The sequence below is a fragment of the Trichosurus vulpecula genome, chromosome 4 (genome assembly GCF_011100635.1).
Source record: "Trichosurus vulpecula isolate mTriVul1 chromosome 4, mTriVul1.pri, whole genome shotgun sequence".
NCBI classification, from domain to species: domain Eukaryota; kingdom Metazoa; phylum Chordata; class Mammalia; order Diprotodontia; family Phalangeridae; genus Trichosurus; species Trichosurus vulpecula.
Genome location: NC_050576.1, coordinates 404839316 through 404852671, shown reverse-complemented (window position 1 = coordinate 404852671; position 13356 = coordinate 404839316). Strand labels below are relative to the sequence as shown.

The 13356-nt window shown below is 37.2% G+C and overlaps 1 protein-coding gene across 1 annotated transcript in view; it reads left to right on the top strand.

Annotated features, from left to right (window-relative positions):
- Positions 1–13356, top strand: part of EPHA3 (EPH receptor A3) — a 519117-nt gene that overhangs the window by 467948 nt on the left and 37813 nt on the right. Inside the window, exon 15 of the mRNA XM_036757104.1 lies at positions 5653–5846. Within this exon, the coding sequence (XP_036612999.1) occupies positions 5653–5846 (194 nt within the window). The remainder of the gene's footprint in view (positions 1–5652; positions 5847–13356) is intronic.

Below are 13356 nucleotides of genomic sequence, written 5' to 3'. Positions count from 1 at the left end.
GCAGAAATACAGAGTTTGATTTGTTTGAAAGATTTTTGCCAGGGAATTGTTTCTGTGCAGAATTAGTAATATTCTCATGTCTTAATACCTCTATGCCAACATTTTTGTTTGCTGAAGTATAGTATTCCTCAAAGTAAAATGAAAAAAAATTATAATTTTATTTCCCTTGACATATTAAGCCTAAATATATTCCACATGAGTCAGCCATAAAGCAAAGTCTTTCAATCAGGGGTTATTAACCTTTGTTTGTATCATAGACCTCTTTGGCAGTCTGGTTAAACCTATTCACCCCTTTTCAAAATAATGTGTGGTGCATAAAATATAATAAAGTTGCAAAGGTAACTAATTATATTAAAATTCAGTTATTAAAAAAAATAATGGGATCAATGACCTCACAAAGTTAAGGACCCTTGCTCTAGATAGGGGGAAAAATATTAACCTATCAAAAGTGTGCTCAGGTTTCCAAAACCATCTTAATACTTTTGTCATTTTTGCTTGAGATGCATTTAGTATGTAGTTGGTGTATAACATATTTTCCACTTTGTTTTCCAACATAAAGATAGTCTTGCATCAAGCTTATCTTAAACCAGTGTGATGCCTCTTCAGTTACGCATAATAAAATGCAGATTTGTCTTTTTTTTTTGCCTCTATACCTCTCTTTCCAACTCCTCTCCATGCTATTTAAATCAACTTAATTTTTAAAGCAAGATTTTAAGCTATTTTATTTCTCTGGTATTTTACCACTCCGTATTTTAGTGGCTGATGTAACATGAAAACCTGATTCTTTTTACTTTTTAGGTGGATGTATTGTAGCGTATGAGTAAGATTGAATTACGTTGCAGAAAAATCCCAGCATATCAAAATAAAGAAATACGGCAGTTATTTCATTTAGTATCAAAGTAATCCTCAAGTTGAAGTATAATCTAAAAGCCAATTATTGTGCTTTTTCTTGCTCTTAATTCGTACAGCTTTTGCATTCATCTTATTATGACTTGCAATATAATGCTTTAATACCACAGGTATCTTTATGTGGAAGGTTTTCATTTTTGGGAAGCACTAGGAAGCAAAACATAGTTACGTGGCATGGAATCATTAAAGTCTTGCATAGCTCATTCTGGTAGGTGTTTCAACAATCTGGCTAGCCTCTGTTGTGGGGATGAAAGACCAACACAAGCCCAACAACAAGAATGCTACCAGCACGCTGCAAAAGCCCAGGTTCTTTTGATCTGCTTTGGTAAGGAAAGCAACGTTAAGGGGTTGACAAGCTTACTCTAATTCAGCATACAAATACCGTTCACTGAGTTCAGGGGAAAAAGACAACACCCTGAACTTTGGAGCAAATACAAACAAATTACAAACATCGACAGACAGACTAAATACAATTCATAGTTACCAACATCTAGGTTCAGCCTAGGAGCTCATAACAAGGGCTGGCCCAGAGTCACATGTGCCACCATGGCTGTGGGTAAGAGCTCCAAAGAATAGAAAGCCAACCCCTGGTTTTATATCTTTTTTCAGGGTCAAGGGTGAGTCACACATGCAGCTCACCCACATGACCTAGAATTGTCACAAAGAGGCGACTTGAACTCATGTGATCTAAAAGCCTCTGATTCCCAAACATATCACTCAAACTCATGTGTAAACTAGGCCCTCCCCTGAGGCAAGGAGGCCACCAAGGACTCTCAAATCTAATCAAGGAAACAAAGGCCAAAACTCTTCAAGGGCACTTGGTTGAACTGAGTCCTAAGAGCCCATTTTGTTTACCAACACAGTAGGTGAAGGCCCTCAGTGGAAAGAGTACTGATTTGAGAGTCAAAGAACCAAGGTTCAAATTCTAGCTCTGTCATTTACTCTCCTTTTGATCTTTGTTGGACTAGATAACCAACACATTCTTTTTAACTTAAAAGGCAAGAAGACTTTTAAATACATTCCAGCTTTAGAATGTGATTGTGTTGCTGTTCAGTCATTTTCCAGTTATGTCCAACTTTTCATGATCCCATTTGGGGTTTTCCTGGTAAAGATAGTGGAGTAGTTTGCCAATTCCTTCTCCAGATTATGTCACCAAAGAGAAAACTGAGGCTACAGGGTTAAAAAACTTGCCTGGGGGCGGGGAGGAGCAAAGATAATAGAGTGAAAGCAAGGAGTTGCTTGAGCTGTCCCCCAAATCCTTCCAAATACCTGTAAAAAATGGCTCTAAACGAATTCTAGAACTACAGAACCCGGGAAATGACAGAGTGAAACAAGGCTGCAGCCCAAGACAACTGGGATGGTCTCTGGGAAGGGTCTAATGCACTGTGCTGGGAGCAGATAGCAGCCCAGCCTGGGCAGTCCCAGGACAGACCTGGCCAGAGCAGATCTGATGGAGCAGACCTCAGGGCACTAAATCACTGAGGTGAGGTGGTTTCCAGACTTTTCCACCCACACACACCAAAGACAGCTTAGCAGGTCAGTGGGGAAACTCTATTGGACCTCGGTGAGAAAAGGGAACTGGAAGCAGCTGCTGCTTCCAGTGCTGTAAGCCCACAGACAGTGGGTGGAATCAAGCAGCTTATCAGAGTAGAATCACAGGGGTCCCTTTGCTGGCACTGAGGCAGAATTCTCTTGCTTTGTCCTGCTTGAATCTGGGTTGCAGTCCTGTTTGGCGGTCCTGGGATGAGAAGGATCGCTCATGTGCCAGAGCTTGTGGTGGCTGTGGAGAGGTAGTCCTCCTAGCAGTTCCAAGGCAGAAGAGAGTGCTTGAGGTCACTCACAGACCAGAGCACAGGTCAATAAAAGAGTAAACACCTCTATTTGGATCATACTATCTCAGAAGAACTGAAAATTTACGGGTGCCTACAAGTAGCTCAGAAAACAGCTGAGCAAAACCCCTGAAGTTTGCGACAGAGCATTCCCCATTATGGAAGTAGAGTCATACCTTGACAAAGAGCTCAAAAGTCAAGTAATTGGCTGGGAAAGTGAACAGATAACATAAAAACAAATTCAGATTATATAATCTTACTCTCGTGACAAAGAAGATCAAAACAAACAGGCAGAAAAAGACAGCAAAGTCAAAAATCCTACATTCAAAGCCTCCAAGAAGAATATGAATTGGTCTCGGGCCATGGACAAGCTCAAAAAGGATTTAAAAATCAAATAAGAGAAGTAGAGGGAAAATTGGGAAGAGAAATGAGAGTGGTGCAAGAAAATCATGAAAAATGAGTCAACAGCTTGCTAAAGGAAATCCCCCAAAATACAGAAGAAAATAACAGCTTAAAAATAGACTAACCCAAATGGAAAAAAGATGTTCAAAAGCCAATGAGGAGAAGAATGCCTTAAAAAACAGAATTGGCCAAATGGAAAAGGAGGTGCAAAAGCTCACTGAAGAAAATCATTCCTTAAAAATTAAAATGGAGCAAATGGAAGCTAATGACTTTATGAGATATCAAGAAATTATAAAACAGAATCAAAAGAATAAAAAATAGAAGGCAATGTGAAATATCTAATTGGAAAAACCACTGACCTGGAGAATAGATTGAGGAGAGATAATTTAAAAATTATGACTACCTGAAAACCATGATCAAAAAAGAGCCTAGACATCATCTTCCAAGAAATTATCAAGGAAAACTTCCCTGATATTCTAGAACCAGAGGGTAAAATAGAAATTGAAAGAATCCACCCATCACCTCTTGAAAAAAAACCCAAAAGGAAAACTACTCAGAATATTGTAGCCAAATTCCAGAATTCCCAAGGTCAAGGAGAAAATATCGTAAGCAGCTAGAAAGAAACAATTAGAGTATTGTGGGAGACACAATCAGAATAACACAAGATCTAGCAGCTTCTATGGGCTTGGAATATGATATTCCAGAGGTCAAAGAATCTAGGATTAAAACCAAAAATCAGCTACCCAGCAAAACTGAGTATAATACTTCAGGGAAAAATACAGATTTTCAATGAAATAGAGGACTTTCAAGCATTCTTGATGAAAAGACCAGAGCTGAATAGAAAATTTGACTTTCAAATACAAGACTGAATAGAATCAAGAAAAGGTAAACAGGAAAGAGAAACCATAAGGGACTTATTAAAGTTGAACTGTTTACATTCCTACATGGAAAGATGATATTTATAACTCATGAGACCTTTCTTAGTATTAGGATAGCTGAAGGGAATGTACATATATGTAGACAGAGGGCACAGGGTGAGTTGAATATGAAGTGATGATATCTAAAAACTAAAATTAAGGTGTTTGAAAGGAACATATTGGAAGAAGGAGAAAGGGAGAGATAGAATGGGATAAATTACCTCACGTAAAAGAGGCAAGAAAGATATGTTATAATGGAAATGAAGAGGGGGTAGCTGAAAGGGAATGAGTAAACCTTATTCTCATCAGATTTGCCTTAAGGAGGGAATAAGATACAGACTCAGTTGGGTGTCTTACCCTACAGGAAAGTAGGGGGGAAGGGGATGATAGGTGGGAGGGAGGGATGATAGGTGGGAGGACAGATTGAGGGAGGGGTAGTCAGAAGCAAACACATTTGAAAAGGGACAAGGTCAAAGGAGAAAATTGAATAAATGGGAGATGGGATAAGATGGAGGGAAATATAGTTAGTCTTTCACAACATGACTCTTCTGGAAGTGTTTTACATAATGATCCGTGTATAACCTATATTGGATTGCTTGCCTTCTCAAGGAGGGTAGGTGGGGAGGAAGGAAGGGAGAGAATTTGGAACTCAAAGTTCTAAAAACAAATGTTAAAAACTGTTTTTATATGCAACTAGGAAATAAGATATACAGGCAATGGGGTGTAGAAATCTATCTTGCCTTACAAGAAAGTAAGACAAAAGGTGATGGTGGAGGGAGTGAGGTGATAGAAGGAAGGGCAGACTGGGAAAAGGGGCAGTCAGAATACATGCTATCTTGGGGTGGGAGTGATGGGAGAGATCAGAGAAAATTTGTAACTCAAAATCTTGTGGAAGTCAATGTTGAAAACTAAAAATAAATTAATTAATTTAAAGAGAAGAAAAAAAAATAACTTGCCTAGGGTCACTCAACTAGCAACTATCCAAGGCTGGATTTGAATTCAGACTCCTGAATGAAATTGCTATGTTTGGGAGCATATGCTTTTACCCATGGTATACCTGAGTCTGGATAATAATCAAAACTTAGGTCATTTAGTCCAATTCCTTCATTTTATAGGTGAGGAAAAGTAACTAGAAAATTTTAGTGACTTTCCCAAGGTCACAAAGGAGTAAGTAGCAGAGCTGTAATTCCAACTCTAAATCCAATATTCCTCATTTCTATGACATCAGACTATAACTGACTTCTAACTACATTTTTCATATTTTGTCTGCCTAACTGTAGATTGTCTAAGACTTCATTAGCAGGTTATCCATTTCCCTTACTATTTCTTTTGTTTTGAATTTCATCAAGTCTATCCAGTTGGATAAGCTCTTTGGATGTAGAGTAACCTTCCATTAATGTAGCTTTTCCTAACTCTAATTTGCTGCATCATTTACTTTATTGATAAGCTGGAGGAGTTACTCTTGCAAGCAATTAGAGAATGGGAACATTTTGTTTAAAATTAAACTCTCCATGTTAATGTACTCTGCTGCAGGGATGGAGTAAAATAAGTTTAATTGCCCTTTCTGTTTTGTAAAACTTTGCTCTCTTACACAGGTAATTAAAGCTGTGGACGAAGGCTACCGACTGCCACCTCCCATGGACTGCCCAGCTGCCTTGTATCAGCTGATGCTGGACTGCTGGCAGAAGGACAGAAACAACAGACCCAAGTTTGAACAGATTGTCAGCATTCTGGACAAGCTTATAAGAAATCCCAGCAGTCTGAAAATCATTACCAATGCCGCAGCAAGGTGACATAGCATATTCTTCCTTATGCACTCATACTAAAAATTAATGCATTTGCTTTTTCCACCTACAGTGATTAAAATGTGTTCATTTTCCCACCCACTTTCTCTAATGTATTCACTGTGATTCTCATTCCTCAAGGCTGCACAGAGCTTGATAATTTTTCCTGCAGAAAAATTCATTCAATTTAATGGACATTTGCTAACAGTGATTAAAAAGTGCGGGGGTAGGGGGATGCCAAAACCATATTAAGACTGAAGGATGAGAAATTATTGGACCTCCAATAATCTGAGTTGATTTCAGAGGTGACATAACTTAGCTGCTGAAGAGTAAGGCCTCCAAATAACAACCACAACCACAACCACAGCAACAATAATGCAATCTACTGTACTTTTAAGATTCACAAAACACTTATCTCCTAACAAATGTGTTAAGTAGTTAGCACTAGTATTAATATCCACATTTAAGAGATACAGAAACTAAAATTCTGAGAGTATAAATGATATGCTACTACATAGAGCTGGTATAGTGTCTAATGGATGCTTGGCTTTGATGAAGGGAAATGCAGCTATAGGGTGCCACCCACCAGCTACCACTGCCATTCAACTCTTCACTATGTCAAGGAAAGAACTCTCTGGCCTTCCGCTTCTCTTTCTACAAAGAGAGCCTTAAAACATCTGCTTCAGGAGGAAAACCCTGCCCCCTTATCCTGATCTTGATCTTTTCTTCCCTTCTTGAGAAGAAGCAGAGCTCCAAGTGTCTAAAGCAACATATATGCCCTTTCAAGGCAGCCAAAGAGTCATTGTCAAAACCTTTCTGAAAGACTATTAGCCAAAATATTTAGTTTTTGTTTTTTGTATTTACATTATTGCAGAGTGTGTGTGTGTGTGTGTGTGTCTGTGTCTGTGTCTGTGTCTGTGTCTTCCTTGGTTCTGCTTATTTCACTTTTTCCTAAGTTCATATAAGTCTCTTCATACTTCTCCATATTGTTTATGTTGTTTCTTATACCACTGTAATATTCCAGTTACTTTATCTACTATAATTTGTTTAGCCATTTACCAGTTGATGTACATCTATTTTGTTTCTAGTTCCTTGAAACTACACTAAAAAGTGTAGTTATGAATAGTTTGGTGTATATGAGAACTTTCTATCTTTGGCACTCTTAGGCTAGGGATCTAGCAATAGTACCTCTAGATAAAAAGTTATGAAGATTTTATTCATTTCTTGGCATAATTCAAAATTATTTCACAAAAAAGTTGGAATAATTCATAACTCTACCTATGGTGCGTTATTCTTCATGCTTTTCCCTTTATTCCCTCCCTGTCTCCTTCATGCTCTGCCTTCCAAAGATGGAGTTTCTTTAGATTATGATTAAACCCTTCCTGAATTTGCCCTCTCTCTTGATCCCTCCTACCTTGTCCTCACATGCATTTCTACACCAAATTCATTATTTGTGTTTTCAATACTCCTTTGTCTGGTGCAGATAAAAGTTAGATTCACATGCATCTCATCCCTCCCACCCCTTCTTCTATATATAGTCCTTCATATGGACAGTCTTTTCTTTATATAAATTTGCATTACACAAATTTGACTTTAGGTAAATAATTCTGAAGGAAATATACATTCCAAAAAAACTGCATATGCTAGCTTTACCTTAGAGTGCTCTGCTTTCTCTCTCTGTCTCTCTGTCTCTCTCTGTCTCTCTCTGTCTCTCTCTCTCTCTGTCTCTCTCTGTCTCTGTCTCTCTCTCTTTCTTTCTCTCTCTCTCCCCCTGTGGCCTCTCACCCTCACTAACAAAAAAAAACCTCCAAGTGAAAGAAGAAGAGCATAGAGAGACTACTAGTGCCACCACCACCACAGATCTGGGCTTAGATTGAGACCTCTGTCACCTAGAGAGAACTTTGCCCCCACTCCATATACCTGCCTGCCTGTCCACCTCCAGCTTGTCTGTCTTCCATTTAGTTCTGGAATACCTGTGACTGCCCCCACCCCTGTGTGTTCCTCCTACTGCTCTCACTTTGTCTCCAGCCCCTATGTGTCTTTGAGCTATTGAATGCTCACTCCTTCCTGCTTGCCTCTCCTCTCCCCTCTGGCAAATTCACACTATGTAAAAGCATCTCTTTACTTAGAGTTCTGCAGAAAGGTCTGCTTATATAAAGTGAGAACTGTCTCTATAGCTCCTTGTGTATCCCGATTAAATTCCACCCTTCCTTCCTTTGGCTTTCCTATTGCCTTACATTTTCCTTCCCTTTTTTGTCTCCCAAGATGATTAAAATAGAACAAAACTGCTCCCTTGTCCTCTGTCTCAATGGAAGGCACTGGAGTTCGAAGGGGCACTTATTCTTTCTCTCCCATTAGAATATAAATACTTCATCATCCTTCATCTGCTTCTAGTTGTTAAAAGCATTTACCCTTCTGCATTGACCCTACTCTTTTTGATAGCAGATTCCTTACATCTTTATGTTTTTTTTTCAGTTTTTTAATTAAGTCCTAGAATTTCTTATCTCAGAATCATTGATCTAAGAGGAGAGAGAGAGAGAGGGAGAGAGAGAGAGAGAGAGAGAGGGAGAGGGAGAGAGAGAGAGAGAGAGTTACTAAGAGTATATCCCAGAAGAGTTACCAATTGCCAGTCCTAGACACTAAGTAGTTGTGACTTGAGGTTAAGGTCATATACGTCCTTATGTGAGGTCATACATAATTATGTATCAGAGAAAGAACTTGAACCCAGACCTTCTTGACTGTAAGCCTTGCCGCCGTCTACTGCACCATTCTTCCCCTTATCCTATGATCTTTGATGAAACTAAAGCTTTTGCAGCTTTTATATGATTTGCCAAAATTAACCCCATAACGATTTTTCTGATTAAGGATATCATGTAATACTTGGGCCTGCATTTATTGAATATCTTGATTGTTTGGAGTGTTGGTTTGGGTTTGTTTTTAGAACGAAAGTGAATTCATAATGGTGTGCTTTGGGGACAGTTCCATTCTTTTACTAGATCCATTTATTATTTTCCTGTCCAATGTATATTTTCCATATTTTAATTTATTTGCTCATTTATGAAATAGATGCCAGTGATTTAGGATGTAAATCTGTTCAGCAACATTTGGATAATTTTGAACCTCCCATCCCTTCTGTAGTAACTCACATAAACACAGTTTCAGAGATGGAAAGGGTCTTAAAGATCATCTGATCCGACTAATACCTGGATAATAAAACAAACAAACAAAACCCTACAACATACCTAATAAATAGTTACCCAGCCTTTGCTTGAAGATCTCCAGTTAGTTGTAACATACTACCTGCTGGTTCAAGCCATTCTACTTTTGAATAGCTTTCATGAGGGATTTTTTTTTCCTGATGTATCACCTTATTCTGCCTCTCCATAGCCTTTCCACATTGTTCCTAGTTCTGCCCTGTGGGGCAAGTTGAACAATTTGGATCCTTTCCCACATTACAGCCCTTTAAATATTTGAATATAGTTTAAATAGCCCATGCAAATTTTATGTCATTTTCCAGGCTATAAATCTCCTGTTCCTACAAGTAATCCTTACATGGAATGAACCCAGGTTTCTTAAACATCCTGATTGTACTCCTCTGGATGTTCTCTAGCTTATCATTGTCTTTCCCAGTTTGTCATGACAAAAACTAAATACAACATTCCAGATGTGATCTGAATTGGGCAGAGTACAGCAAAGATATCACATCCTAGAAGCTCTTCTAATGTAGTCTAAGGTTGCATTTGCATTCTTAGTTTGCCATATTATACTGTTGACTCACATTGAAGTTCTTCTTAAAATTATTTTAATAATGCTTTATTTCCCCCAATTATATGTAAAAATAATTTTTAGAATTCATTTTTTAAAATTTTAAATTCCAAATTCTCTCCCTCCTCCTCCTCCCTGAGACAGCAAGCAATATGATATGGAATATATAATGACAAAGATTTTAAATGAAAAGGAAGAAAAGCTATTTGGCAAAACCAAAAGACATATTGTATCTGACCAAATATACACTATTTTACACCCATAGTCCCCCACTTCTTCAAAGAGTGGGAAGAAAGAGTAGTATTTATAAGCTATTAAACTTGTGGGGGGAAGATTTTTGGGAGGGGGCTTACCTAAAAGGAGAATTTTTGTATAAATTAATTTTTAATTTTAGTTTACAACACTCAGTTCCAAAAGTTTTTGAGTTCCAAATTTTCTCTCCCTCCCACTCCTCCCCCCTGCCCCCCAAGATGGCACGTAATTAGACAGAGGTTCTACATATACCTTCACATTGCAATTATTTACATAATAGTCTAGTTGTAAAGAAGAATTATAACCAATGGAATGAATCATGAGAAAGAAGAAACAAAACCAGAAAAGAAGGAAAAAAAGAGAACAAACAGTTTGCCTCAATCTGCATTCACACTCCATAATTCTGGATGTGCATAGCTTTTTCCATCATGAGTCTTTTGGAGCTGTCTTTTAACCTTGCATTGGTGAGAGGACTCAAGTCCATCAGAGTTAGTCCTTATAGACACTGTGTCTGTAATCATGTATAATGTTCTACTGGTTCTGCTCCCTTCACTCAGCATCAGTTCATATGAGTCTTTCCAGGTTATAATGAAGTCCATCTGCTCCTCATTTCTTATAGCACAATAGTATTCCATTGCATTCATATATTACAATTTATTTAGCCATTCCCCAATTGATGGGCATCCACTTAATTTCCAATTCTTTGCTACCACAAAAAGAGCTGATATAAATATTTTTGTATATACTTGTCCCTTTCCCACTTGTGTGAGCTCTTTGGGATATAGCCCTAGGAGTGGCATTGCTGGATCAAAGGGTATGCACATGTTTGTAGCCCTTTGGGCATAGTTCCAAATTGCTCTCCAGAATGGCTGGATCCATTTACAACTCCACCAACAATGTAACAGTGTTCCAATTTTCCCACATTCTCTCCAGCATTTATCACTCTCCCTCTTTTGTCATGTTAGCCAATCTGACAGGAGATATGTGGTACCTAAGAATTGTTTTGATTTGCATTTCTTGCATCAGTAATGATTTAGAGCATTTTTTCATATGACCATACATATCTTTAATTTCTTCTTCTGAACACTGCCTGTTCATATACTTTGACCATTTCTCAATTGGAAATGACTTGTATTCCTATAAATTTGACTCTGTCCCTGTATATTTTAGATATGAGGCCTTTATCAGAGACACTGGTTGTAAAGATTCTTTCCTAATTTTCTGCTTCCCTCCTAATCTTTGTTGCATTCGCTTTGTTTGTACAAAAACTTTTCAACTTAACATAATCAAAATTATCCATTTTACATTTTGTAATGCTCTCTATCTCTTGTTATGTCATAGATTCTTCCCTTACCCATTAATTTGATAGGTAAAATATTCTTTGCTCTCCCAAATTGCTTATTAGTATTAGCCTTTATTCCTAAATCCTGAACCCACTTTGGCTTTATTTTAGTATATGGTGTAAGATATGGGTCTATGCCCAGTTTCTGCCATACCATTTTCCAATTTTCCCAGAAGTTTTTGTGAAATAGTTAATTCTTAGCCCAGAAGCTGGATTCTTTAGGTTTATCAAACAGTAATTTACTATAATCATTGACTGCTGCATCTTGTGTATCTAACCTATTCCACTGATCCACCACTCTGTTTCTTAGCCAGTACCAAGTACTTTTAATGACTGCTGCTTTATAATACAGTTCAATATCTGGTATGGCTAGGCCACTTTCCCTAGCATTTCTTTTCGTTAATTCTCTTGATACTCTGCAACTGTTGTTCTTCCAGAGGAATTTTGTTATTATTTTATCCAGCTCTGTAAAATAAGTTTTGGTAGTTTCCTTGGTATGGCACTGAATAAGTAAATTAATTTAGGTAAAATTGGTCATTTTTAGTATATTAGCTCAGCCTAACCACTAGCAATTGATGTTTTTCCATTTATTTAGATCTGACTGCATTTGTGTGAAAAGTATTTTGTAATTGTGTTCATATAGGTCCTGGCTTTGTCTTGGCAGATAGACTCCCAATATTTTATACTGTCTGTGATAACGTTGAATGGAATTACTCTTTCTATCTCTTGCTGTTGGGCTTTGTTAGTAATATATAGGAATGCTGACGGTTTATGTGGGTTTATTTTATATCCTGCAACTTTGCTAAAGTTATTTATTATTTCAAGTAGTTTTTTTAGTTGATTCTGTAGGATTCTCTAAGTAAATCATCATATCATCTGCCAAGAGTGACAACTTAGCTTCTTCTTTGCCCATTCTAATTCCTTCAATTTCTTTTTCTTCTCATATTGATAAAGCTAACATTTCTAGTACCCAATTGAATAATATGGATGATAATGGACATCCTTGTTTCACCCCCGATCTTATTGGGAATCACATTGAAGTTCTAAGGTCCACTTAAACACCTCCAGATCTTTTTTCATCCACAATAAGGATGGTTGCATAATACCTGTGCCTACAGTGTGTTCAAGAATCTTAAGGAAAATGAAAACATTAATAAAGTACTTTATGATTTCCAAACACATCTTATCCTCACAATGGCCTTTTGAAACTTTTAAAAATTATATTTATTTCATCAGTATAAGGAGTTTTCAGTACAGAATCTTCCTCTTTCACTTCAGACTAGTAACTATTCTGCAATTTATAGTCTTGGAGAATTACCTGAGAATCTGAGAAGTTAAGGAAATTGTCTAGGATCATACAGCTAGCATGTATCAAAGACAGGCATTAATTCAGGTCTTCCTGACTGGAGGTAAAATCTCTACCCTCTACCCAATATTGCCTCTCCATTGCTATTGTTATCCTGAATTTTACAAATGAATTAATTGCAGCTCAGAGATGTTATATTACTTGCCCCAATTATGTTGTTAGTAGGTATCAGTAGACTTTGGATAAAATCTCTTCTGATTCCAAGTCTGATATTATTTCTACTATACCTCCTCCAGCTTTCATCTTTCTTGTGTGTATGTGTGTGTGTGTGTGTGTGTATACATATGTATGTATATATACACATATATACACACACACATATATGCTGTGTTCATAATGTATAATCTAATTCACTATATTCCAGCACCTTTCTCAAAGCTAGTTATCTTGTTAGACTATAGTAAATCCTTGAATAATTGGCATGCTTTGGAAATAGAGAGAGGTGTGGCTGTGCTGAATTTTGTGTATTCAGCTATTTATAAACTACTAGGTCAAACTTTTACTGAAAAATCTCTCTAAATGATACTCATCTACTTTTTCTTAGAGGAATACAACTCTTTTACTACTTGAGGTCATCATTCTAAACATAGGTTTTCCTTGCATTAATTGTAAATCTTGGAGATGTGAAACTAGGCTCATGGCACAGTCATTCAATAGGCCTTGGTAGTGTTTTGTTTTTGAATGAATTCCATTTTGTAAGCTTTCCTTCTAATAATTTGGTTGTTTCTCCTAAAATGTAAAAATAAGTAAAGAAAAAATAAATCTTTTGAGACTTGACTCTGTTCAGGAA